Below are 27999 nucleotides of genomic sequence, written 5' to 3'. Positions count from 1 at the left end.
TTTTGCTTTCCCCAGCCCAAGGAACTCCTAATTTAGCTACCCTGTCTGCTCTGTCCTTTTAATCCCATGTCCTCTAGTGACCTGTCTGTTGCACTCCTGACCCCAACTGGATCGTTTGGCTGTTTGTGCTGCCTAAGTGTTTGCTGCTGGAAATGCAGTCTGGGCTAATGCCATCATGGAAACATCCTTGCTTCCTGATACAGCTTCACAGCAGCCTTTAGAGTACATGCCAGAATTGTTCATTCATGTGCAAACAGTACGTGTAATGGAGGTTCTCCTGAAAGGACACGCTAAGGAGAGAGAGCTCCCACAGCTCCTGAAAAAAACATCTCTAGTATAAGTCATCCTTGAGTGCACCAAAGTAAGTGCGTGTGGAATTTCTCCGTGTTTTGCAGTGTGGGAATGGGAACGAAAAAAGAATTTTAGTGCAAGATTTGATGGAGTTTTGCAATTTCTGTTCCCTCTTCTTGTAGAACTGATAAAGAAAACTGTGCCTCTTGTATATTGGGGTTACAATCTCTTTTCTCTTTGTGTATGTTTCTATTTCAGATCACTTCTCCATGCTGTCAGGCAGCTGTGCTCCCTCCCGCATCCCCTCTCCAGCACCATCAGTGGCTGGCTCTGTGACTTCCAGCTCAGGTTCCTTGCGATATCGCCGGCCGCTCATCAGCCCTGCCCGCCTGAACCTGAAAGGACAGAAGCTGCTGCTTTTCCCATCTCAGAATGAGGCCCTGCTCACCCCAACGAGCTCTGACGAGCACAGCCACTCAGACAGCAACATCTTTGCCACGGAGCTGTCCTCTTTTCCGAAGAAGAACCTCAGCGAGCGGGGAATGCATGGTATGCAGGCAGCCTGCTGCACTCTTGGAAATGCATTTGTAGGAAGAAGTTGACTTGCAAGCAAATCCGTGCATCATCAAGGCCATATAGCAGATGAGAATCCTTTAGGAAAGACCCAGATGGTAATGACTGTTAGGCTACCAAAGCTGCCTCATGAATTCACTGGCGTGGAGAAGCTCTGTTCAGCCAAAGCCGATGTCCTTTTCTCACTGAGTGGTGCCAAGGGGATACTACTGTCACTGCCCTTCCCCCTGCTTGGATAGCTCCTCTAACTACTGCTGTGGTGATGCTGATATGGATAATGCTTGAGACAAGCAAACAGGCAACTTCTGCTGCACAGCAGTGAAACTTGGCCTTTATTTCAGCTCGCATCCTCAATCCTTTCATGATTTTACCAGGCAGTCATTCATTACTGATGTCTACCTTTTGATTGGTAAATTCTGCTGCTTTTGACTTCCACAGATGCCTTCTGAATTTTTGTGTCTCTTTCTTTTTGCAGATATGAGATCTGCTGTGGAAGGAGGGAGTATTTGCAGCGATAATTCCATCAAAAAGGAGGATCATTCATCACACTCATCTACCTGTGTGGTAGACACAACTACCAAAGGGGAAGATTTGGCAGGCTGGAGAGGTAAGTGCAAGTCCTGTGGGCGCTTCATATGCGTGCAAACATTTCTGTGAGGACACTTGAGATCTTTCCTGTGCTGTGGTAGTGATCTGATCTTAAGATCAAACAAATTGCTAGTAGCAAAATGGGTCTTCTTTCTGCTACTTGAAGCCCTTAATAAGGCTATTCCTGATTTTTGCTCTCTTTGAAGAGTACTGACAGCTAGAGTGCTAAACTGAGACAGAAGAAAAGGGGTGGGGACGTGGATGTTGCAAAGGGGGAAAAGATGAAAATAGAGCTAAGGAGTGTAGTGGAATCTTTCCTGACAGGGAAACTGCTTCAGCAATTTCTGCTTACAGTGAAAGCAAAGAGAGAGCGCAACATATGTTCACTGTTATTTATCTCATCAGTTCTTTAACATCTCTTCCTACTGTCCCTTTCTCTCTTTGTATTCTCCTCTTCCACCAAGGTCATTTTGGTAACTCCGCTCTCCGAGGTCTGCTAGCCGTGAGTCTGACTCTCAATGCTATCTTCACATCAGCCTATGTCTACCGGAGCCTCCGCTGATTTATGCCAACACTTCCTTTCTTGCTGGCCCCACCTGCTTCTGAGAAGACTCTGACAAGAAGAATTCAACCACGGCTTCATGTCTAATGGCTGTGCCACTGGTGCATGCTGTTACTTTTTTTCTTTTTTTTTTTTTATATAACCACTGTATGCTCAGCTGTCATGACAAGGAACCTAAGTAGCTGCTGCCATCACTTCCAGGTAGAACATATCACAGGACTGTCCCTGGAGGTGGGAAGCAGGACTCCCAGAAGGCCCTAGTTCAAAGCCAGATGCTGGTCAAATGGCCCGTGCGCTTTCTTTCAAAGGAACTGACCTGAGACATGAGCCTGAAAAGGTGCAAGCTACACTTTTAGGAACTTCCCCCAGCTCTTCTTCCTGACATATGAACCTCATGCTGATGGTGCTGGTAAAATGAGCATTAGAACAATGAGCTGGAGAAGAGGCTTGGCTTAGTAGTTGGTGCTGGGCTTTGGCTACACCATTCCCAGCCTCTTTGCTCAGTGGTTCCTTTTCTCTTCCCTTTGGCACTCTCCTCTCAACAGTTGATGAACTTTTCTTTAGTTGCCTTAATCTTGCCTGATCACGTGTGACCTGACTGCTCTGTCATATCTGTCTTATCTGACCACGTGCTTCCACCTGGGCTCTGCCCTGAGGCCACTCTCACCAGTTGCTTTTCTGGTCTTACTGGTTGACAGAAGCTGCTCTCTGTGCATACTTCCAGCCAGCACTGTTGCTCTAGGGATGCACAAACCTAAAACAGACATCTTTTGTGGTTTGCAGTAGAAAAAGGAAAGCTATGTTTTGCTTTGCCCAGGAGGCATTAATCCTGTTGTAAAAGGATCCCCACATGATTTGCACCATAGTCAAAGGGCTTCAGCTCACAACTCCAACTGCTGGTGTTTTCACTGAAGCATGGAGTGGCACATCCATAGTTCTTGCTGTAAATCGCACAAATCTATTCTGTTAGGAGGTGTATGAGGAGCTGTCTGATTGTATACATTTCTACATAAACGTAGCTCCTCAGTCTGATGTTGGGCTTTGCCAAGTAACCGTTGAAGGTATTTCTTAGATGCCAATGTGCTCTCAGTGAGAGATGCCAGACCTGCTTCTGAATGGTTTCACACTGTTAGCTTTTCTAACCCAAAGAAAACAGCCCTAGGTTTTCAAAAAGCAGCTTATAATTTGAGTGCTTCCACTTTCAGGTGAGTCATCAGCATGGCTTAGTATTCAGGGGCCATTTGGAGTATCATGCTGAATGGTCTAAGTGATTTAGCGTATCTTAGGAAACAAAAATAACGATCTTTGTCTTTATTCTTAAGTTCCGAATGCAGAGAGGAGAATTACCAACATGCCAAGGACACTGGTGAAAAGAGAACTGACATTAGCTACGTATTTCCTGAAGCAGGACTGACTGTTAAAAGAGTTTTTCTATCGTCTCTTCCTTCGAGCTCCTTTACCTCAAACATCTTTTCTCTTTCCTTTCCCCTCATCCTATTGTCCAGTGTTTGTACCTTGAATTACAGTGTTACGCTTCCTGTGTCTCTTCCTCTCAGTCCTGCTGCTGCTCCCTTTGTTGCACTCTTGCATGTGCACAGAGATACAGCATATCTGTGCTGATGACTCTCTATCCTGAAGTTCACACCTCACAATTCACAAGAGTGATGATCACCCTTCCTTTCACTTCATTTCTTTTCTTGCATGTTTTTATGGAGTTCTTACCACAGCCTCACTTAACAGATCACATGAGCAATCAGCAGTCAGCACGCAATATAAGAGTAAGTGGGACTTACTGCTGGTGATTCAATCTCTGAAAAATTAAATCTCTCTGTCTCTTCCATTTCTTCCAGCACTGTTTTAGCAGCTCACTTCCAGCCACGGCACCCCATCCTCCCTTGGTAGCGAGGCTGGTTGTTGCCTGCTTACTGTGCATGCACAGGACAGACCTCTGGCCACACGTGCTAACTGAGAGAGCATGGAGATGTTGTTCCTGGCTCTGCATCTTTCTCTCAAGTTGCTCAAAATGTTGGCAAAGGGCTGCACAGCCAGCACCTCCTGTGCAAGGCCTAGATCCAGGATAGAGACCCACAGCAGAAAGAGCTGGATGTGCTCAGGTTGATGGTTAATTCTTTTGTATCTTGCATGCATTGTTACTCGTAGCTGAACCTGCCCCACAACATTGCTGTTACAAGACTTTTGTCCCCTTTCTAGACTTGTGCAGACTCACTGGAGCATGTGTGTAGGCAAGATGCTAGCAGACCTACTTACAAGCTTTACCTTAGACCTGTGCTGTATGAGTTTGACGTTGTCCTGGTGTCCTGTGTGTGACATCCCATTCACGGATCCTTGTCCTGACTTCCAGCATAGCCAGGGGCCGCCTATGCAGAGACAAGCCTGCCAGAGAATATAGTGGTTTTGCTTGTCTTTATTATGCCAACAGATGTGCACTGTGATTTCATGTATGCAAGTTTTCCACTTTCACCCCGTCTGCACCGAGTTCACTTACTGTCGCACACACCCGGGGCCCAATTTGGTCTCTGTCTCTACCAGATTGCAATATGGAAATTCCCCTCCTCTCCAGCAACCAAGGAGCTGCAGCCTCTCAACACACCTCTTCTTGCCCATAATCCGCAGCAGGAATTCTTTAAGCTGTTTGAATCCGCTCGCTGAAACTGTTCTTGGATGAGCATTTGGTGACCTTGTCCAAAGCAATATAAAGACTTTGGATTTTATTGCTGAAGAGGGAAGACAACCAACTTTTCATCCTGGTGCTAGAATACACTCCAGTGGTGCTTTCACAGATGTGAAGCCTTTGCTTGAGTAGTACCCAAGAGTTACGTGTGTGTATGTGTATGCGTGCGTGCATATGTATAAAAACATTTGGAGGGTTTCTTCATTTCAAAAGATCTGAGCCCGCGTTTGTCTTTATATTGTTGGCCTTAATCTAGCTCCTAGATACCATGTCTATCTCGCTGCTGTTTTCTGTATGAAGCTGGTTTGGAGGAAATGAAAGATTAGCTGGTCCCCCTGTAAAGATCTTCTTGACTGGTGATGCTGATCTTCATACAGTGTTGTTCGGGGGTGAAATTTATTTTTCTAATATTTTTCCTACTGTAAAAATTGTTGGAGTGTATGGAATGGAAAAGATTTTTATGAAATGGTCTGTCTGATAAAGATTTGAGTGTTACTTAATAAAAGCCACGGTTAATCATCGTGTGGGACATAAATGAGCTCCATTTCCAGACCTTTTCCATTCCCTGCCTTCCTCTGAAAATGCCCAGGTACTTTTTTGGGGGCTATGGACTTGTTAGGCACGTTATGAGACCATGCGGAGACTTTTGGTGATTTTACTGTTCTGAATTAGAAAGAATTTGGATTTTAGAGTCTGGTTCCAGTTCTGTAGTCTGGGTAGTATGGCAGATGCCATGAATATTATACACATATCTATTTGGTGGGAAAGATAGAACAAGTTGCTGATTTCAGAAAGTTGTCATTACTTTACGTAAAAGCTTAGACATGAAATTGGTCACTGTGGCAACGTGGGAAAAAAATTATTGCTGGGGTCCATAGGCCAGATTCACTGGAATTTTGCCTGTCTGCTCAAGCAACAAATTTGACCTGTGAATGTTTTATTCCCACTCCTTCTTCTTGAGCAATGGGAATTTCTACAAAACACTGCTGAACTGACTGGGTTCCTTAAAACAGGGCAGCTGAAATTAAGGGCTTGTGTGGCCTGTGGATGCTGCTATATTTTTTTTCTTCCAAGTACCATTCCTGGAAATAACTATTGTCTTAACCTCTATCCCAGACGTTTGTTAGAAGGCTAGAAAGGGCCAATTTGGCCAATACATTTATATTTTAATGTTCATATATATATATATATATATATTATTATTTTATATATATATATATATATGCCACAACCAGAAGTGATCATCACTGTTATGAATGGAATGGGTATGGAGAGAGGGTGTGGAGGACAATTTTGAGTCCTAAACTTTATTTCCTGTGACAGAAATACTGTATGTCATGTGTGTGTACTTGTTCGGGGAGCTCTAACACTGTACAGTTTAGTTAAATTGTGCTCCGAGGGAGAAACTGTTCCTTGGAGGTTTTTAGTTCATGCTTTGTGTTTAAAGAGGAATATTTTTCTTTAAAAAATAAAATGGAAAAGTTTTCACCATACTATGTTTTTTTTTCTTGGGGAACTCTATGTGTTGGGGGGAAAGGGAGATGGTATTTGGGCTTGTGTGTGTGTCTGGTCAAATTAACTCTGATTTCTTCACTCTTGTAAAGGTAGTGAGAACTAAGAGGAAGAACGCATCTGTGTGAGTTTCCCCCAAAGCAAGGAGAAACTCATGGCTGTGATTTGGAGTAGAAGGGGAAGTACACTGTTACACTTTTGAAGCCTCAAAGTTGGACTCAAAGATTCTTGTGTGTCCTACTCATGATATTCTATGAAGGCTTTCCTTCCGCTAAAAGGAAAGTCATCTCCTGCCATTAACTTCTCCCCAGATGTGGCAGTAGCCCTGTAAGACATTGCTGTCTTGAGCTTCTGCAGGATAGGGACCATTGTGCACGTTCCTGTTTCCTCAGAGCCCTGATCCTGGATAACTCTGGTAGAGCTGACGTGGTAACACCAGCACAGTATCACGTGGATTCTCAGTATTTTGGAGGGCAGGGTGTGGAGTAAGGGAGATAGAGAATGCAGGTGCTTTGTTCCTGATCTATCCTCCAAACATGCGTATGTCAGTAAGAAACCTGAGGGGATTATTTATATGGATAAGGACTGGGCACGTGTAAGGGATGTTCAGGGAAACCCCAGAACTCATCCCAAGATGTTCACATGCACAGAGCATCAGGACAGTCCAGTTAAACGCACACTTTATGATTTGTGTTCATTTGTCATTTATTTATTTATTTATTTATTTATTTATTCCTCTGTGAGATGGGGGCTGAGAGTCTTTCCAAGGTTTTGCTTTTGGGTTTGTTTTCTAATTTTAAATTTGTTTTCACTTTGCAATGTAAATTGATGGTGCGGAAGAGATGAGTGAAAAGCTTTTAGACAGACTTTCTAAGCATAGGCTTGAAGGTTGGAGTTTTCCTCCATTTACACTTCAATGATTTGTGTTGTATTTCATTAAAATGTGCTGCTAATTTGTTTTAAGACCTGGCAATGTATTGTGAGGAGCAGGAGAGGGAACTGGGGTTTGGTCTGGAGGAGACTCAGGGGAGACCTCATTGCTCTGCAACTGCCTGAAAGGAAGCTGTGGGGAGCTGGGGGTCAGCCTCTTCTCACAGATAACTAGCAATAGGACTAGAGGGAATGGCCTCAAGTTATGCCAGGGGAGGTTCAGGCTGGAAATGAGGAGACATTTCTGTCAGAAAGAGCAGTCAGGCGTTGGGACGGGTTGCCCAGGGAAGTAGTGCGGTCACCGAACCTGGGGGTGTTCAAGGAAAGGTTGGATGTGGTGCTTAGGGACATGGCTTAGTGGGCTATATTGGTAGGGGATGGTTGCACCAGATGGACTTGAAGGTCTTTCCAAACTAGTGATCCTAGGATTCTGTGATTCCCTTCATTTTCCTGCAGCTCCTTCCCCTCCCCAGGTGCCCGGGGTCACGGTGGCAGGGCCGCCCTCTCCCTGCCCCCTATCCCCCACTCCCCAGTGTTTGGGTTTTCGAACCCAACCGCCGTCCTGACCCTCCTACGACCCCAAACCAGCCGTTTTTGGGGCGGGGAAAGGAGAAACACCGGCTTTTTTAGAGGGGGCACCGCGGGGCCGCCACCACCACCACCACAGCGGGCACCATGGGCGAAGCGCAGCCGGGGGAGTCGCGTCCATCCCCGGGCAGCCCGGGGCCGGCAGAGGAGCTGCAGAAACCCCCTTATTCCTACGTGGCCCTCATCGCCATGGCCATCCGGGCCAGCCCTGAGCAGCGCCTACCCCTGAGGGGCATCTACGCCTACATCTCCAGCCGCTTCCCTTACTACCGCTGCTGCCCCAAGGGCTGGCAGAACAGCGTCCGCCACAACCTCAGCCTCAACCCCTGCTTCCTCCGCCTGCCTCCCCGCCACGGTCCCTCAGCTCCTCGCCGGGGCGGCGAATGGGCCCTGGACCCGGCTTCTTTCCACGACATGTTCCCGGGGGGCGACTACCGCCGCCGCCGTCGCCGGCCCCAGCCGCCTCAGAGCAGCGCCGCCTCCCCCAGGCCTCCGCCGCTCCCCGCCTGCCCTTGCCCGGCTCTGCCCGCCTGGGCCCCGCTGTGGGGCTCGGGGCCGCCGCCGCCGCCGCCTGTGCCCGCCTGGAGCCCCGCTTGGTGCCCGGGGCCGCCGCCGCCTCAGCCGCCGCCGGAGCTGGGCCCTTGCTGCTTTGTGACCGCCCTGAGCGCCCCTCCGAGCCCCGAAAGTTGGAGATAAAAGGGGATTTGAATAAAAAAAGTGCCTCGGCTGCGTGAGGGGGGAATGAGGGTGGAAGGGGCTTCGTGCTGAGGGGGGTTGTTGAGGTGTGTGTGGGTGCCTCGTGTCAGTGCTCTGTTGGGAGAAGGGAATTGCGTTACCTGAAGCGATTTCAGCCTGGATTATTATTATTTTTATTTATTTATTTATGGTTTTGTTGTGATTTTTCAGTTTGGCTTATTATTTTTAAAAAATTTATGATTTTGTTGTTCAAACCTGCAAGCCTGAAGGGGTGTTGCGGTATCTTCCTCAGTCTGGAAATACACGAAGAGCCGTGAAGCACCAGTCCTTGTAGGACTGTTATATTTGGTTATGTGCAGAAAAAGCATTTTTTGAAGTGTCCTTAAACTCATTTTTGAGCTTTTCTTTCTTATGTATGTATACGTAAAATGTATTTTTCTTCTTTGTGGGAAAAAAATGACTTTAATACTGGGAATGATGTGTATTTTTCATTTTTGTGAAACTTTAACACTGGGAATCTTATGATTTTGTATTTAAAGCAGAGCTATATGAGGTTTTACATACAGTCAAGAGTTATTTTATACTGTTTCTTGTTACAGATGTTTACATTTATTCTTGACACATTTCTTATAAATAATGCACTAATTATAAAGGTATTTTCCTCTTAATTTCAGAGGAGTACTTCCTGTATTTTCCCCTCAAAATAACCGTCAGGGACAAAGCATGCTTCTAATAAGATTTGTGTATTTAAGTTTGTTAACAAAGAGTTCAAATACTGTTATGAGTGCTGCAGAGCAGCACTTGGTTATATGTTGTATTTTATGACTTGTTCAATAAGCACTATTTTGTAAGAGCTCATGGCTTCAGAAAGTACTTGAAGTAATTTGACAGGTTTTTGCTCATCCTTAAAAAAGAGTGCAACTTAGACCCAGTTTTGTAGTTTGTATTTTATATTTTCCTGTACTTAAGAAGAGTCTCTGAACATTGTCTTTAAATTCTAACGATACAATGTCAATAAAATGCTGGAAATACTGTTAAAGTCATCTGGGGCAACAGCATTAAGGTTGTTGTTACAGAAATCCAACATATTAAAGATATTGCAGTTTCATTATTTTGCAGGTAATTTTTTGTTTTCTTTTAGTCTCATTTTTCTTGTAGCTCCTAATAACCTTCCACACTTAACCACTTGCAGGCTCTATTTGGCTATAAACTAAATATAGTGCCCGAAGTGCAATGCAGCTATGTAAGAGTTGTTGCATCTCGAAGCTGGTGGTAAGTCTGTATGTATGCAAAACAAAGACTTCTAGGGTTTTCATTTTAAATATATATGTTTAGAGAAGTTTTACGTCCCCTGTGGTCAGTGGACATATGAATCGTACACATTATGTGTATGTGTTGCTACCTGTATGTTCTAGTTTCACCTGAGACTTCTACAGAGAAATAATGTTGATTAAATTATCCTTTCCATTTCATGAGGGTGGAGATACTGTAAGTATTGTCTTGCTGAGGCTCTGGTTCCACAGGGGCTGCTATGAGCACACTTCAGTCTTTCATTTCTTAAGGCTTCTTCACAACTAAATTCACAGAGTGCCAGTGCCTTTGAGCAATGGGTAAAAAGCTGTGTGTGAAGCATGAAATGCTGAGTGTCACTGCAGGCAGGAGAAGCTGTGAAACAAAATACAATATATCAGGTAGAGCATAAGAAAGCGGCTTGAAGTTTCCAGTTAAACCCTATTTTAAGATTAGCATCTTGAGTAAAAGGCCACAGGAGTTCTGTGCATCAAGAAACACAGAATGTTATCAAGTTATATGTGGCAGTTGCAGGAATTTTACATTGGTTCAGCTCCTGATTTTCATCTCACTTACAAATAACAGGTATCTCAAGCTTCTGAGGACGTACAGAAGAGTATAAGAGCTTTGTGTTCTCTTCCCAGTGGGTGCATGTGTCGTGTTGGTCCTTTGTTCCCTGTTTCAGTCGGTAAGTGTTGTATTTGCCAGCACTTTATTGGTTCCACGGCATTTCCATTCATGTGCGCCACTAGATGGTGCCTTTGCACCAGCATTGCAAATCTAGAGGGATCGTTTTAGCAAGGCTGAAATTGGTCTTTGGTGAAGGATTGCATCTCCATCCCTTCTAGACAATGAAGCAATGGGGACGTGTAGGAGCAATGTCAAAGGAAGATGGGAATGAGAGTTAACTGCCCTTTGCAACTGTAGTGCTTTCTCCTGTTTGCACTGTCCCAGCAGTAGGACACAGGTGAGCACAGATGAAGCAGCCGCAGTCCCACTGGCACAGACTCAGGTCTCTTGCAGGGATGTCTTGGTTCCTCCAGAGGTTCCTTCAGTTGTCAGCAGAGGTGGTCTCTTCCAATGAATGTTTTGGGGCTTTTAGATGAAGTCCTTTCTCTGAATCACTTTATATAGGAGCACTTCTCATCGGTTATTTACAAATTCAAACCAAGAAGCTTTAGAGCCTGGGAAGACTTGCAGCCGGCAAAGAAAGGTGCTGGGAATCCCCCTCAGTCTTGCTCAGACACTCACACACTCATGCTGTGGCTGGAATAGAAAACTGCAGTGCTGGCTGCATTTGACCAGGGAGATTGTTCAGGGTTTGCATGGCTTTTCTAGCAGCTCAGAAGTACCGGGGCCTCTCCTGTGTTTTGCATCCCTCCAGCAGCAGAGGCTTTTCCTGGTGATCCTCTTTTTCTTGGTTTTGTGACTGCATTTAGAAAATTTGACCTCTGCTTATTTTTCTTCAACTTTCTTCTTTGGTCAACATTCTTATAGGTTTTATAAATAAACCCCAGCACAGCATATCCCTTTGCAAGCAATACAGAGTCTTTGAAAATGGCTAAGAAAATAATATGCTCCCCTTTCCCACCAGTAGACATCAGGCTGCTAAATTCTTTTCCATTGTGTTGTCTCACATCTGTCTTGGCTTATTTCCCTCATTGGGTTTAGCAACTGAAGCAGCGGCTTTGTGTGTCATTAACAGTGGAAAAGAAGGAGAATTCACTCATGGACAGTGCTGAATTAGTACAGATGTAAGTCTTTTAATTGTCAAAATCCAAACTAATTCCAGAAACACTGGCCAAAGCTGGCTTTTGACCATGTGTTTTTTTTCTTTTCTTTGTTGCATCACCAGGATTCTTGTGACGTTGATTCTTTTCCTTTTGTTTTATCCCAATAATTGGTTGACGTAAAAATAGAAGTGGTTGTGTGTAGATAACATTGGAAATACCCCGTACGAAATTGAAGTCGCAGTGTCCCCTCATTTATCAGGGGTTTGCTTGGCTTTTTTGTCCCTTGCTACAATGTTTTTGCCCCTAACTGTTGCTTCCTCATCCCCACCCTTCTAATCTTTCAGCCTTGTGTAAAAGACTGAAAAGATAAGGGTGTGAGCAGGAGGCTCCTGCAGAATAGGAACCTTCTGTCAGAAGCTGCCAACAGAGGGTGGGTTGGGAGAGCTGTGAGTGCTGAGAGCCACGGGCAAGGTGACCTCTTCAATAGGGAGCTGTGACTTGGGCAGGCTGTTCCTTAAACAATCAGGCTTTATGGGCATAAAAATGACGCTGGGAGCTGTTTGGGTACAGCAGGTCATAGCTGAAGTCAATAGATTGTAGAGTGGTCCACAGGAGATATGTGAAGCTGCCAGACTGAAACCTTGGGAATTAGAGGATTACGTATTTTTCCTTGAAGTTTACAGCTTAAAATGCATGCAGAGCTGCCTGCGGGGTTGTGTCAGTTTTGACCTGTTCCTTTTACTCTGTGGCCCTGAGACTTTCAGAGCAAGAACGAGTTTGCATTACCTCCCAAAGCCAGCCGGGGACCAAGAAAGCCCCAGCCAAACTATGAAGAGATTGATGGTTTTCAAAAGCTGTGAGTAGCCAACTGCAGAAGCTCTAAAAGGGACAGATGGGCAGCAGTTGAGTCTCAGACCTCCATTCCTTCAAAAAGCCCTCTTTGGATTCCATAATTGTGGCAAAAATCCCTGCTCCCAGGGGAATGAGGGCAGCAAGGGAGCTCTGGGAGGGAAATGTGTGGGGTCGTGCCTTGTCTGGAGGGAGGTAAGGTACAGCTCCCACAGCCCCAATGCTCTGGGTGTCCTGCACCCCCTGCAATCTGTTTTCTGCTCCAGCCTCCCCACAGCAAAACCTCACAAAGAGAAAAGTGCAGAAGTGGGAGCACTTCATGCTCCATCCTGCCACATAGGAGCGGACAGCAGGTGCTAGGACTCGTGCCCACAGCGCAGCAGACGTATGAGGAGCCCCCGATACCCCACAACCTATGGCTTTGTCTGGCTCTCTTGACACCGGCTACACTCCCACCTCCTTCCCTCGAGACCTGCCGAGCAGAGAAGCACTTCCCTCCACGCTGCTGGATTTCCCCTCCCGCAGTGGCTCTCCGGCCATGCGGCTCCGTGACCGGTTTCCCGTCAAGAGCAAGCACGGCGTTTCTCACCCAAAGCGTGGCCTGTGGTAAGGGGGTGGGAAGGGAAGAGGGGGTGGGGTGTGTGTGTGTGTGTAGGGGGGGGAGCTGTTGCTGCTGCAGTTTCATGCCTCAATCTGTATTCTCTCTCTCTGCATGGCTTCCTGTTTTTTCACACCACTGCTCTTTGAAACAACAAGCTGCAAGGCAGGACGGGGTGGAGGTTAGAAGGCTGGAAGAAGCCTCCGGTGATGCTTGCAGGAGATCTGGAGCTGGCTCTGGAATAGGCACCATGTGCTTATGTGTTTCTCTGGGTGAGATCCTGCTGCTGTGTACCAGAGAAGCAGCGCTCTGAGGGAGGTGATGCTGTGGTACGCACGTGCTCTGCAGAAATTCACTGCTCAGCTCGGTGCGACTGCAGCAGAACCGTCCGGGCACTTTCCTCTTTGGCAGTTGTCTTCCTGAGTTGCTCTTGGGTGGACGGAACTAGAATTTCCCTATACTTCGGCATCCTAGGATAGTCAGAAGTAGTCAGTGTCAGAATAATACTGAAAGATGAACCACCAGTGCTGAATCCTGCAGCATTTGGGTGCTTATGGTAGAAAAAAAATGCAGCCCAGTGTGCAAAATGAACAAGTGTCTTGTTTGAACATTTTCGGGTTGCCTTACCTTTCCGTGACCTCAGGCAGTTAGCAACATGTACAAAAGCTGGACAATGGCAAACTGCTTAGAGAAGGGATTCCCAAACTGTGAGCCAGGCAGCAATTCCTAACAGTTCACAAAAACCTGAAAATTGTGAGTCCCGACTTGTGGTTTTCAGATTGGTATTCACAGAATACCAACAAGTTGCATTAGGAACTCTGCTATCGGTGTAATTCCTCTATCTACTGTTGAAGGGGAAATGGTATGTTGGACCATCAAAGAAGGCAAAATGTGAAAAAAAAAGGTATTTCTAGGACATCTCTTGGATGAAGGAACTGCACCATGAGGTGTCCTGCTTGAGTCAGCCCTTAGCAGAGTCCTTTCCTGAACAGAGCTCCTTACCAACATTGTTTGAAAACATATTTTTTTTTTGGTTTCCCACAGATTTAACATTTAAAGTCCCTACTCTGGTGAAATCCATAATTCATCTTCAGTAGATGAATAACCTGTAGGGCTGAGGAAGCTGCTGTACCGCGTGGTACCAGTAATACCATGTTCATTTGGTATCAGATCTGCGTTCTCACTCAATGCCACGTGCCCTAGAGAAAGGCGCAAGCAGTCCTGCACTTAAGTCAGTGTGATTGGTGTAGAACGAGAGGCTATTTTTCTTGTGAAATCAGTGTTGCTGCTTTGTCTGGCAGTGAGTCAAAAGATAAATTCTTTAGAAGCTAAAAAATGGTGAAGTACGGGGCTAGATGGCTGCAGATAACTGGCTCAAGGCACACAGCACATACCTACGGTTTTTTCTGGGCCACTGCTTTTACTTGTGACATCAGCCCCTCGGTTTGCTCACAAGTGACTTTAAAAGCAGCTCCTGTGGGTGATGGCTGCAGAGTCCAGAGGAAGGTAAATAGAGGACTGAGTCTCAAAGGCTTGTTCTGGCGATGGTTACCCTCCGCAGGAGGCAGATGGGCGGCCAACTGAGCACAGCTGCTTGTGGAGTTCCTCCTTTGCCAGACAGTACTAGAGGAAGGAGATGAAAAATGAGGAAAATTGCATCAATTACTGAGCCTTGTAAAAATAATTAGCAAGACAACAGCAGGCAAATGGGCGGGGAGGAGGAGAAAAACAGCTGCCAAAGCGTGGACAGATAGGACTCAGTTGGAGCTAGAAAAGGAAGGGGAATTGGATAAGATGCCCCTTTAATCAGGGAGAGAGGTGAAAAATTAATATATGGGCTTTGCATGCAGATCAGAGCAGGGCAAGGTTGAAAGGGACATCACCTTTAAGTTGCCCACTCTTGGCTCCCATCAGACTCCTGCAGATAAATGCCATTTCCATGGCTTGTTCTCAGCTGCTGTTACTGCTGGTACCTGCTCCAACCAAGGAGAGGCAGAAGAAGCAGAAGCAGCTTGTGCAAATGCTAAGCAAGAGAAGGGTTGCCTGCTTTTCTGCATCTGATCTGGACTGTAAAGGAGCTGGCCAGCCTGCTGGTTGTGCTGGTTCCCAACTGACAGGAACAGGCTTCCATTAAGATTTAATTTTCTTCTCTTCTTTTACAGTTCCCTCCAGAGGCGCCAGCAGCCGTATGAATGATTCTTGCACTGTAATGCTGTGGTCTGTGCTTTGTGGGCCGAGGTGTCTACTGCGATACAAGGCTGCAGTTAATCAGATTTAGCAGGGAGTCTAGAGGCTGAGTGCAGACTGTGCTGAATGTGACTTTGTCACTGGAGCTTTCGTGGTGATGCCCATTCATGTCTTTCAGATAAATTCCTGGAGCCGTTATCTTCCTGCATTTGTGTCTCACCACATCTTCCAGGCACCTCTGCCTAGGATTTAGCAGAAGCTCTCTCCTCCTCCTGAAGAGCTGCATCTGTCTGCTCTCTCACCTGGCTCTATACAACCTCCTGCAGAGATCTGTTCCTACAGAACCTGAGCAGATTTTTTGTAAGCCTGTGCAACGCTTGCAGGTAACGTAAAAGCTGCAGCTGTTTTGTACTTTAAAGGAAACAGCCCATCAGCAGGCGATTCCCACTTCTCCCACGAGAACATTGTAGGGAAACAGCTAGAAAGGGTGGAAAAGCACTGTAGGTTGAGGATCCGTTGCAGCCAGATGACTTCTGAGCACTTCTAACGTGGAGAACTGCTGATGTGCTCCCTTCCTTAGGGAGAATCGACTGCACGTATGTAGCAGAGGGTGACTCAGTCACTGGTGATAAGATCTAACAGATGTATCTTCACTGAAGTAAATAAACAAGTATCAGCATAAAATCGATGGCCATCTTTACTAGAGCTCTGCTGCCTCTCTGTAATGGAAAGTTTCAGGGAAACTTTGGGGGAATTTGCACACATGCAATCAGGGCTGCTGACTCCTCATTCACAGCAGAGAAAAACATCATGTTCAGAATCAGTTCTGCTGTGCTTATTTTTTTTGCTTTTTTTTTTTTTCTTCATGTCCTCTTCCTCTATTATTTTTTTTCTGTGACATAAGAGAATCAGTGTGAACAGCTTTAATTATCCGATATAAGACAGATCCCAAGGGAGTAAATAGGGAGTACCACTAGACAATTCCTACTCAGTGTCTCTCCTGATGCTGTCAGCATGCAGGAAGACCATTTTCTCCTGAAACCAGATGGTTTAAGCATTGTTCAGGGAGCTCTGCTCACTCTTTGCTAATTCATGTGTGGGCAGAACTGCCAGGACACGCTTGCCTATGTGAGCTTGTAGCTACAAGGGCTCCAAAGCAGACCAAGGCAGCAGGTACAACCATCTGTTGACAACCTGGAGATGCTGACCATCAAGAAGGTGATGAAAATATTAATCAAGGTTTGTCTGTCCCATGTGTGGCCATTTGCTCTCTCTAAGGTGCCTGAAGGGGAAGACTTTGCCCTGTGAGCTCTTTTCTGTGCAAACTTTTCAGGTGTTCTCATCTTTACTTCCTTGCAGCATAGCAGGATTTCAGATGCCATTATTTGTCGTCAGCTGTGAACCAAGTAGATTTGGAGCTGCCTTCCCTCCTTTGGCTAGCAGGACCTCATGAAAGAGGTTCAGGCAAGAGGAGCAGGGAGAAATGCTCTGGACTGAGCAGTTCCCAGCTCTGAGTACTCCCTCATCCACTGAACATACTCCTGTCTGTTATGAGAGAGGAAGGAAGACAAAGGTTGGGTGAAGACAGGAGCCTGGGGGGGTAAGAACTCAGCCACTCGGGGAAATGCAGCCAGATGCAGGTACTGGTGCATCTCCCCTCTTGCAATGTGTATTGCAAGTCTCTGTGGCTCTGATTCAGCAGTGGGAAAACAAGATCAGGAGTGGATTTTGAGGGGTTGTTTGCTTTTTTTTATTTATTTTTACATATATATTTTTCCATTTGCTGATCTAAGTTTTTCACTCGGCTCTTTAGGTAGATGCAGGGAGAAGAAGATTGATGTTTTGGGAGCAGAAAGCAGCCTCCATTCCTCATGCCTCCCAACAAGGAGAAATCACAGGCAGCATGCACGGGAAGAAGCGGCAGCGATCAATAACAGACCGGAGGAAGAGAGAGATGGTGAATGAATAATGCACGTGGAGGAGCAGTCGGGGCATGACCTGCTAGCACTGCATGGCCTGTAAGTGGGTGCTGTGCTGGGGCTGTAATGGTGCTTTATTAAAAGCCCATATGGCTTCATCGGGAGCTGTGTGTTGTGGAAGGGCGTTCGTCTGGCTCTGGGCTGGGAGCTGGCGCGAGACGAGGGCAGCAGGCTGGGAAATGGCACAGAAAGAGAAATGTTTCTGCAAAAGGAGAAGTCTGAGGAGGAGGAAGGATGTATTTTTAGTGTCGAAGGGCTTGTGAATTTCTTTTGCTTTTGCCACAAAAGGGATCACGTGTGCAGTAGCTAGGTGTATTTTTGTTGGGGGCTTTTGGGGCTGGGGAGGAAACGTCTCTCGAGGCCCCTTTTCTTTGCAAGCCTTACTTTAGGGGGTTGAGCGAGCATCTTGGCTCCCCAGGGTGTCCCAAAGGAACCTGCCAGACAAATAGGTGGGTGGTGGGCACTCACAGCAGCAGCTGCCAGGAAATGCCACCACCAGGGGTTCCTCGGGGCATCGTGCTGAGGTTTGCTGACCTGCTGGGCCTCACATCTGGCAAGTAGAGAGCCACAACCAGAGGCACGGGCGCTCCTACAAGGAGAAACTCTGCTTTGCTGACACTGAAGGAGATGTAATAGTTCCCTTTTGTGGTGCCTTGTTCCTCACTGCTAATTCTTTCAAAATTTTTCTTTCTAGAAGTAGAGTTTTAGGCTCAGGGCATGGGAAAGAAGCTACATCCCTTAATTTGGCACTGGAAATGGTGTTTGGTCTGTGTTTTCATGTGGTTTCCACATTGCCTAGTGTCTGCAGTGGCAACATTGATTCAGTGGGATCATTTCATTCTCAAAGTCACGCAAAGCAGTGTGGTGTGGCAGCGTGCTCTGGTGATATTACCGTGCTGCACATGGAATGTTTGTACCCACAGAGCTGGTGCTCAGGGAAAGAGGCTGCATGAATGAAATCGATTTTTTCCATTCAATTTCCAAGCTTGATTCTGAAAGGCTCACCTTGCCCCAGTTGTGGATGATCTTAGTGGCACAACCTGTCTCCATTTTGGCAACGCTGTGCCTCTGTTTTTTTCCTGTAGGCAGCCAAGCATCACATCTCTTGCTGCTTGGGAGCTCTGCTAACCGTGTGTGCCTGTTACTGTCCTCTTCTTATCCCTGCTACCCTCTTGTTTCACCCAGGAGACATTGTCCTGTGTCTTTCTACCCAGAGCTTTCGGAAAAAAAGAGTAAATTGAAAATCTGGCTCCTGACTCTAGCTAGTTTATCTCAGTCGCTCAAAACATTACACAGCAAGTGGGCAGGAGGAAGGAAATGAAAGGTTGAGTTTTTTCCTGTTGCAGGTAACGAGGAAATAAAGTAGGAAACTCAAAGCAATATTATCTTGCTGAGCTCCTGTCAGCACCACAGGCTGCGGGTGCTGTTTTGTTGCTTCTCTCTGATGATTTGCTGCTCCTGGAGCTGGGGGAAAGCTGGATTTAAGGTCTTTGAGGTGGCGCAGAACAGGCTTACAGCAGAGATGAGTTAGAAAGGGAATTTCCAGGCAACCTCGATAAGACGAACATTTTATCTTGAAATGTTCATGTTCAAAAGGGATAGGTGGCAGCGGTGTGAGCTGCTCTGTGCTTGTCAGCGGAAGCTGGCTATCAGGCAGCAGGTTGGAATAAAATTGCATCAAATTCAGGCTAAGATCTTTTTAATTTTACAGCCGAATAACTGAGTAGTTGGCTATAAAAAGGTTTATAAGTAATAATAACATTGGGGTACTTTAATATAATTGGAGTAATAATGACATTTCATATCATTTAATATTAAGGTAATAATATAATAGGGGTAATTTGTGATACGTTGCTGTTCTTCTGTTAAAGTGGAGAAATTGCAGAGTGGAAGCCCCACTACTCACATCTATACAGAGTACAAATATGAGGATAGATTGCAAGCCTTTCTTCGCAAGGAATTAATTTCTGCATGTGGAAACTGCCATCACTCAATTGATTTAATAATTGAATTCATATTCAGTGTTGCTGACCAATATGGACAATTGTATTGTCTGTTTAGGAGCAGGTTATTTACTTAATGTGCTAGATTCAGCTAAAACACCAGTGAAATGGGTGGAACTTTTTTTTCTTAATTATCAAGTATTTTCCTTGTCTTAGGCCTTGATAATTGTGCAGCACGACCTTCCAGGAAACTTGAAGGAAATAGATTTTTAAAAAATATCTGTTGAACTTTTTCATGGGTGCTGAGGGAAGGCAAACAACCAGAAGGGCAGTGCTTGGGCTCTGAAAAGCCGCAGTGGGGACGAGGACCATGTGTCTTGTATGTGCAGCACACAGCCTGCAAAACACAATGACGCACGATTTTTGCTGAAGAATCTCCCTTTTTCTCTTATTTTTCTCAATTAAGTCCCAGAGAACAGCAAACTCTGCAACTACTGATAAAAATTCCCGATGACCCGAAAGGATGTGGTCTGAGAGTGGGAGTGAGTTGGGTTTTTTGTCAATAGCTTAGACACAATGCTTATGTAAAATTCACTTTCTGCGTGTCGTGCTTTGCAGTTTTGCATGCTGTTCATCTCTTTGTTTGTGCTTGCCAGGCGTCATGTGCATGCTCTTCCACCCAGCACAGCAGTGTGATGCTAACTGTTGTCTCGTGGAGCTCAGCAAGAAGGTGAACGGGGAGCAAAAGCCAACTACGTCCCAGGGGACCCTTCACAAGGGCTGGCAGAAACCATCCTTCAGGCTGCGATGCATTGCTATCTCCATGCTGGGGCATATGGCTTTGGTTTGGGGCTGGTGAAGACCTTTCGTGATGGCCGTTCCCCACCAGTAGGTTCTCTAGACTCCAGTTTTAGGTGACTGATTTTGAGGATGTTGCTAGTTGGCAGTACTCTTTGCTTTTTCTATGGAGGTGGCAGAAAAACAGCAACAAAGACATCAAAAAAATGTTTATACTAAGAAAATACCAGGAAATATACTCTTCTGTTTTATTTATTTATTTATTTATTTTCTGTTAGGCATCCCCAAATGTTGCTCTTTTAAACCCCATAAGCTCTAGAGAACCCCAGTGTCCATCATGTGCTGGCATTGGATGGTCCAGCCCTGTGCTGGGGAGTTGCTTGGTCTTTTAGAGCCTGAATTTTGTGAATGAGGAGGGGAAAACCAGCACTGAACAAGGAGGGCAAAAAGGCAGAATATAAAATTCCATTGTAACAAGCTGCCCAGGTTGCTTAGAAAATATTACCATGGTTGTTTTTCAGCAGCCCAAGTTCATAGTATCAGTCTGTGCATCGCTGGTAGAAGATGTGAGAGTATCACACAAAACAGTCCGGTATGGTATCAGATGTTGTAATTTGCACATCTCAAACACTCATCTCTTAACTGATCCAGTGCTCAGCACTGCTCTTCCTACCAGCCCGACAAGGAAACAAAGGCAGCGAGTTCGCAGCGCGGCCGGTGGCGTGGAAAAGGGCAGGGGGAGACCTGCAAGGATCCTCCGAGGCAGCATACTTAGCTGCAGAAATGCATCCTGCTGGTGCTCCCAGCCTGACTCAAACACTGGCTGCTGCCACGTTTTAAATGATGAAGCAGTAATAATAAACAGTGAAGCTTTTTATTTTGAGAGGCACGCTCGCCCTTGTAGTTACAATGTAAGAGCTTAATGTAGGCAGTGCTTACCCGGTACAGTTTCCCAGTCCCAGTTGGTTTAGGCTGGCTGGAATGTTTGCTTCTGTGAAATACATCTTCTCTTCTTTGTAAGTATTTTTAAAGACTTAATAAAAACAAACATTATCTATTTTTGGATCAAAATTAGAGGACAAAAATTTTGCACTTTCCTCATACCAGAAAGAGGCTGTTTTTCCTTCGACACTGTTCCCAGGGTAAAAGCTGTGGTTTTACCTCTGGCTATGTAAATGACTCTTCATCGATTTGCCTCAGGTGGAAATTCCCCCATTCATAAATGGAAATTTTAATCTGCTAACAGTAAAAATAAGACTTTTTTTTTTTTTTTTAAGCGAAAGCCAACTCTCATTTTTGGAGGAAAAAGAAAAAAACTCTCTCTTCACATTCCTTTTCTCCTTGTTGCCGTTGATGACTCATGCAGTGCCCTTTGCTGCTTAGTCCCGATGCTTAAGTGATTTTTCAGGTGGCTGTTAAAATTCTTAAAGCATTTCTCACTGGCATCCGTCTCGTTTTGTAACACGATACGTATATTCTGTTTATTACGGAGCAAATTTATTTGCTTTCTGAACGCTGCTTAATTTGGAATACACGCTTTAAACATCAAATAAAACCAAGCAAATAAAAACCACCCAAACATAACAAAGTCATGAGTTTGTGCAAAATATTTAGTGCAGGCAGGCACCTGCATCTGCCTTCAGCGTGCAGCCAGCCACCCACGCAGAGGTCTGCAAGATCCGGTCTTGCTGGGAAACAGTTATTAAAGACCCCTAAAATTCCAAAACTAGGAAGGTGAAGGTTTTTAATGTTATGACTTTATCACCAAAGTCCAGTATTATATTTATATTTCTGAGTACCCAGCACTTGTGAACTTAAATTGGACTTCTGCTTGTAGGAAGACCGGGTGCTGCTTTTCTTCTGATAGCAAAGAAAAGGATCTAGAATCCCCCAACAGTAATTTCAAGATTAAATAGCGTGGTTTAGTTAAGCAGGCAGTTATAACTCATAATGGAAATTTGTGGTTTTATAGATCACTTACTTTCTGCAAAAAAGAAATACTCCCAAGAAATTGTGTTGCAGAACAAGAAGAGGAAAGTTGTTTGTCACTCCTGAATTGTGAGACAAGGGACATGGCCTCTGTAGATTTCTGTTGGACTTATTTTGGTCTTGTATCAAAAAACATCTTCAATAGAAGTGAGTTTTTGAGAGGTACTCCTTGGGGGGAGGGAATGCTGTGTGTATGTATGCAATTAGGTTTTGAAGCGATAAAGAAATAAACAATACTCTGTGTTGACACCGATGCTTTGAACTTCTGTAGCACCACCAGCTAAAGACCTCAAATGACTTGTACAAACAACAAAGCTTCACCAAATGCCCTGTGAAACGCGGAAGTAAAGTTATCTGTATTCTGCAGGCAGAGAAGCAGGTGAAAACTTATTAAAGGCCACGGCACCTGTGCCAGTGTGAGGAGTAGAACGTGAGTGCTTAGTGCCAGGTCTTGTCCTTGAAAACGTTAAGGCTTGGGATTTTGTAGAGTGTCGTTTTGTTTGTTGTTGTTTTAGTGGAGTTTGTTTGCTTTTGTGTTCTGTTGTGCTTTATTTTTGCAGTCAGTAACCCAAACTGTATCCTCAATGTAGCCTGAGCCTCCTGTATCTCACAGAACCGGGTCAGTAGCATCTCCTCCCGTCTAGCATTTAACTAATACCTTCCCCTCTGTTCCCTGGGATCTTGCACTGTTTGCACCACCAAAAACTAAGTAAATTTGCTTTTTCCTTAACACAATACTTTGGCATGCTCAGATGTTGTTTCTTCATCAGAATTTTGAAGTTACAGCTAAGGAGGTATCAGACGAAGCCTCCCGGTTCATTTCACTAACCTCCTAAGGAGAACTGCCTCTGGGGGCTGTTCTCCTTTACAAGTCCTGGGCTTTAGCTGATGATCAAGATAGAATCTCAGCTCCTTGCTTTAACTTACTCAGGTCAGTTCTTGTTGCTTGATTTTCCTCCATAAATATTTATGGGGAAATCATGGAAGAATGCGTTGTTCTCAAGTCCGCGATGTCCTTCATTGAAATGCGTAGTCACACAAATCAAACAGTATTTTTATTTGGGCAAGGACACCTAAATATGCCATTCCGGCCTTCAGCAAGTGAGCTGAGCATCTTTGTCGTCATTCTCCCCCCTCTCTGTCATTCAGACAGTCCCAGGCTTTGACACTCTTTCAAAATCTCTTTGAACAAACAGGCTGCTTGGGTCCTTGAATCCCACCCCTAACAATTCACCATCAGCTCCTAGTACAGCTCATGGGAAGATTTCACTTTATGGATTTTTCATTTGCGAGCATGTCCATCAAACAAAGAGAAAAAATGTGCCAAGGCTCTGCCATGGCTTTCTGCTCCAAAATAGCTCTTTTGTGACAATAACAACAAGCAAGCTGTGGCCTTGTTCTTGAAAAAAAACACACAATCATTTCCTATTAAAACCACTGTGCAGTCAGCTGACCCAAAGTCCAAGCTGTGAAATTACTGCCACTTTTTCCTTCAGAGGTGTTCAGCCTACGGCAGCAAGGAGCTGGGTCCTCACCTGGTATTCGTCCTCTGCTTTGTCCCTAGCAGGGGACAAGGTGTTTTGGTGGGACTTGAGCTGCGGGAAAGGAGAACCTGAGATGTGGTAGTGACCTCAAGAGAGAGGTGGTGGTTTTAGTCCTCATTTTAAGAAGGTGTGCTGGTGAATTTCTCCTCTCAGTTTTATTCAACACAGCCTTTTGCTAGTTTCTGTTCTGTCCAGAGACCCACACGCGGGGCTACCATCCTGCAGTCCTTGCACCTCTGGCTGCAGTGAGTCTGTGTCTCCTAACGGTGCTCTTCTTCCTCAGGGAAATTCTCCGGGTGCTCCCTTTCCTGGGCAATCACTGTCTGTCCCTCCACATTTCCACCAGCAATGCATGCACTGCCCTTCACCCAGTCACCTCCCAGCATGCTTGAATTATTCTGTACCTGATTATTTACCATTTTCTCATAGTCATGTTTCTCATAGTCACCATTTTCTCCACTTTTCTTTTTCTTCTACTCTCTGAATATGTACATATATCTATATGTATATATGTTTTACAAGTAAATTTATGCTATCTTAATAAAACATGTCCTTTTGTGAGGATACCAGACGTAATCTGATTTTTCCCCCATTTCCTTAGGTAACTTTTGGGCAATTCATTTTTGTGTCTTGCTTTTCTTCCATTAAGGACAGAAGAAGAAAAGCCTGGGTGTGCGGAGCTGACAGTGCAATACCATTTAAGAGCTCTTTAAGCAGCACAACTGCAAGAGCGTATGTATTCTGAATGTGTTAATAATAACAGGTAGATGTCTTTAGTAGTGCTGTGTTCCTACCAAACAGGGATTTGTCAAAATAGGTTGGCACTGCCACGCTCCCAGTGCTAGGTCAGAGCTTGGTTTCCCTGGGATGAGTGTTTGCTCTGATAATGCTGCTGGCTAATTGAGCAGGTTGTGCGTGTTGTCGTTAGCGCAGTGCAGCTCATTGCCATATGAATAATCCTATAGGGCTTGATTAAAGTTATGAATTCACATCAGAATTTTCCCAACAAAGTTTAGGAGGTTTTGGATCTGCGGTTGGTTTAGATCAGTCCGTGCTTTCCCTAGAGTGCTAGCACAGATTTGCAAAGTGAGGAAGGTCTCTTCTTCCTCTCCTGTCTTAGTTTGTGGCCTGCTTGAATAAATATCTGGAAAATGCAGCAGCGTTAAGCTGTGTATGGAGTTCATCATAATTAGTGAGGCTGTGGAGGCTCTGGGTGATGAAGATGGAGGACTGGAAGGCTCACAATATGTTGCCATGTGGAAGCCTGCGGCTTCGACATGCACACTGCTAGCTTGCAAGAGAGCCTAGGTGCCCCAAATATATGTGTATTTAAAGAAATCCCCCCAAAACAAAAAGCCTGTAGCACTGTGCTAGAGCCCAGAGCCCCATCATGTGAGATGCAAAAAGGAACGGTGATCCTCAACCCTTGAGCCCTGCTTGGTTTGGCCACAGGTGGTTCTCAGCAAGGGATGTATCTGGTGGCTCGTACAGACGAGCTCTGCTGCTCGCCTCTGCTAGCCCGTGAGGATCACTGTCATACACTTCGTGTGGCTGTGATCCTATTTCAGACCTTGTGGCCAAGAAAAGCTCTTTTGACTTTTAAATAAGAGCAAGTTACCAGCCATATTTGCAGACCAACTGCATAGCTGATGCAAAAACGCGGTTGCCCGCCTGTTTGGTAGTGTTAACCACATGGAGCAAATAGTTTCAACTCTCCTAAAACTGCTCTGGCTTCCTGTTTGCTTTGTGGTGCAATTAAATGTGGCTTTTTCTTTTTTTTTTTCTTTCTTTTTTTGAGTAAGTGGAGGATAAGAGACGGTACTTCTAGGCTTATCATTACTCTGCCTGCAGAGGCAGTGAACTGTTATTATTTACTTTTATTTATTTAGTGATATTTATTTGTTTATTTTGAATGTATTTATTTAGTGAAATGTTATTATTTACTAAAATTGCCTATATTTATGTGGCTTATGACTCAGGAGGGCAGGCGTGGTGTTTTCCTCTCCAGGTGCACACTTGGCAGTTGAAAGCAGTCTTGCCAGGCAATCCTGTAAAAAACAAGGTGCCACAGCCACGTTATCTGCTTGTTTTTGTCCTCCTCCTCTTTCTCTCTCCATCCCCTTTTCCTCTAAAAGCTGACCAGCCAATTCATCTGGGCTGCAAACGGTGGCTGAATTCTCATGCACCACGTTGGTGTAGAGAAGGGATTTGGCAGGGAGCTGTTTAGGAGCTGTCTATTTCATATTTCCAACCATGTTTGTTTGTAAAGTGATGCTGAGAAGAGCAAAGGTGCAGGAATGGGGTACCTGAAGCAGGAAAGACAAGAAACAACCCAGAAAGAGATGCGAGGACAAACGCTAAGAGGAGAGCTACGAAAGGCTGATAATTGAGACTAAGGGCTTGAAAAAGTCTTTGTTGAGGAGAAAGGATGTAAGGAGAAGCAGTTGTAACTGTGATACCATCGAAACATGAACAGAAAATTGTGCTTCGGGTTTGGCTTTGGTAAACCTATAATGGGCAGCAGCCCCGGCCCCAGCCAAACCTAATATTTTCATCCCCCTCTGTCGGCAGTCTGCCCTCTCTCCTGGGAGCTCTGGACACTCCTTATCCCATAGAAACTTGTACCTAGAACCTGCAGGTGTGATGCAGTGTGCCTGAAAATCCTTCCCTCTTGTCTGTTTGCCTTTCTACTGTCCACAGCTCGCAGTGCGTGTCCTTCATGATGCAGCCCAAGACAATATCCCTGCTGGGTTTTAGTGTTTATTTATGCATGGTAAATACTAATTTTTAAAATGAAAGTTTGTGTTCTCCAGCAGCTACGTCTGCCCTACTTTTAGTCACCAATTGTTGTTCTTTGTGAGCTGCTTAGCTTGGGGCTGAGCTGTAGGTGCCATGTGGTTACCACCAGCCCTCCTGGCCAGCGCTTTCACTGCTTCTCAATAACCCAGAGGAAACCCAACCAGCTTACACTTCCCATCTGCTCTTCCTGGAGGTCTCATATCCTTACACTAGCAGGCTGCAACTATTTTTGGACTTTCAGTTCCCTTCTCCCTTCCCTACAGGTTGTTGTCCCATTTCTCACAGCCCATGCAGGCAAACGTCCCGTGAGCGTTCAGTGCAGCCCTATATGTGAAACTTGGAGAGCATGAAGAGAAAAGCTGTTGGGGAAGGAAAAAAAAAAAGCGGAACAGAAACCAGAATTCCAGTAAACAGTCTGTTAAAAATATCTTCAACACATGTCGGGGGCTCCGATTTGAAATAGGCAGTTTCTGAGCTTTAGAAGGTCACGTTGAGACGTGCTGGTAGATCCGAGCGGAGCTGAAGAACGAATGTTTCAGCAGTCACATTTTGTACTGATGCTCAGATAGCCTGGGCTGCCAACTAGTAATGTTCAGGGAAAAAAAATGAGTCAGATTGCAAGAATAATGAGCTTTTCTTGGATTATAACATGGAAAAATAACTGAATTTATACCTTAATCACATGCCACCGGCAGTGGAAGCTTTAGGAAAAATGGTGAGTTTGGGACTCGTAAAATTGCAGGACCGGTCGGGGCAATGTGTAACCCTGATCGTGTCACGGCCAAAGGCTGTTTGTTTCCAGGGGTGGGAGCAAAATGGCCAAAGCACAGATCCACGTTCCGAATCTCTCATTATCCGTGCTCCAAAGCACGGCGGGCGCCGTTCAAGTGCAGCAGGAGTGCAAAGAGGAAGGCGTTTTTTCAGATGAGCGAGTGGCCTTTGGGTATCGAATTGCTGCTGAAAATTTAATGAGACAGAGGAGAGGGATTTGTCTGCGAGCACGGGCAACGTTTTGTATCCCCAGCTGCTGCTGCCTGGGGAGCAGCTGATTTCCTACAGGTCAGGGGGTGCTGGTGCAGGGGGGGATTTTGTGGGTGCCCCAGTGCTGCCTGGGGGGGTTCCCTGCTGCCCTGGGACCTGTGCGACAGCCTGGGGAGGGAAAGGACGGGGGAAAGCCTGCATGGCTGTGCTTGGTACCCGGCACACAGGTATGCTCTGTTCCCTCTCCTGCAGGATTCCAGCCTTATTGTACACATTTCCAGATGAAGAAAGAGCAGGGGCATGGCTGAGGCTGCTGAGGAGCACCTCCCGAGGAAGGAGTGAATCCCAAAGCATTTTCAGTCTCCCCCGTGAGTAGTTTTACTGTGCGTGTGTATTCACGGCCTACCTTTGGCATCATGTCCTGCATTTAGGCCTTGAACCACTGCAGCAATGAGCCACTGCCCGCAGTTACCAGCACTGCGTGCATGATGGCAGCTGCGTCGGGCTGGTAGCCACCACACCACGCGTTGGCCACCAGCATTGACTTCTGCTGGGCGTGTGGCAGCTCCCGTTGTGCACGCACAAGTCGTGCACACACGCAGACACAAGAGAGGTGCGTGCACACAAGCAGCTGCATGCCTTGTGCACACAGATGCATGAGTTGTTTACAGGAGTTGCACTCACGATTTGTGCATACAGATGCACGAGTTGTGCACACACAAGCTGTGCACAGAGATGCACGTGTTGTGCACGTGGGAGTTATGCAGGCAGATGCACAAATTGCACACACTCAAGTTGCGCACACAAGTTATGTGCACAAGCAGCTGCATGTGTCGTGCACAGATGCATAAATTGTGCACGTGTGAATTGTGCACAC

At 45.6% G+C, this 27999-nt stretch overlaps 2 protein-coding genes across 6 annotated transcripts in view; both read left to right on the top strand.

Annotated features, from left to right (window-relative positions):
• The window catches only part of TMEM201 (transmembrane protein 201), a 28269-nt gene extending 22070 nt beyond the window's left edge, over nt 1–6199 (top strand). For 2 of the 4 annotated variants that reach the window (XM_068658591.1, XM_068658592.1), the window contains exons 9-11: nt 550–840; nt 1340–1471; nt 1917–6199. In XM_068658591.1, the coding sequence (XP_068514692.1) occupies nt 550–840; nt 1340–1471; nt 1917–2014 (521 nt within the window). In that variant the 3' untranslated portion in view covers nt 2015–6199. The remainder of the gene's footprint in view (nt 1–549; nt 841–1339; nt 1472–1916) is intronic. The other 2 variants (XR_011089481.1, XR_011089480.1) reach the window with 2 other exon arrangements.
• Nucleotides 6200–15148: 8949 nt separating this feature from the next.
• The window catches only part of PIK3CD (phosphatidylinositol-4,5-bisphosphate 3-kinase catalytic subunit delta), a 45025-nt gene continuing 32174 nt past the window's right edge, over nt 15149–27999 (top strand). For both annotated transcript variants that reach the window (XM_068658584.1, XM_068658583.1), the window contains exons 1-3: nt 15149–15472; nt 16903–17107; nt 27375–27490. The gene's annotated coding sequence lies outside the window, so the exon portion shown is untranslated. The remainder of the gene's footprint in view (nt 15473–16902; nt 17108–27374; nt 27491–27999) is intronic.

The sequence above is a fragment of the Anas acuta genome, chromosome 22, assembly GCF_963932015.1.
Source record: "Anas acuta chromosome 22, bAnaAcu1.1, whole genome shotgun sequence".
Lineage (NCBI taxonomy): Eukaryota > Metazoa > Chordata > Aves > Anseriformes > Anatidae > Anas > Anas acuta.
Note: the sequence above shows the minus strand (reverse complement) of the source record. Positions and strands in the feature narration are given on the sequence as shown.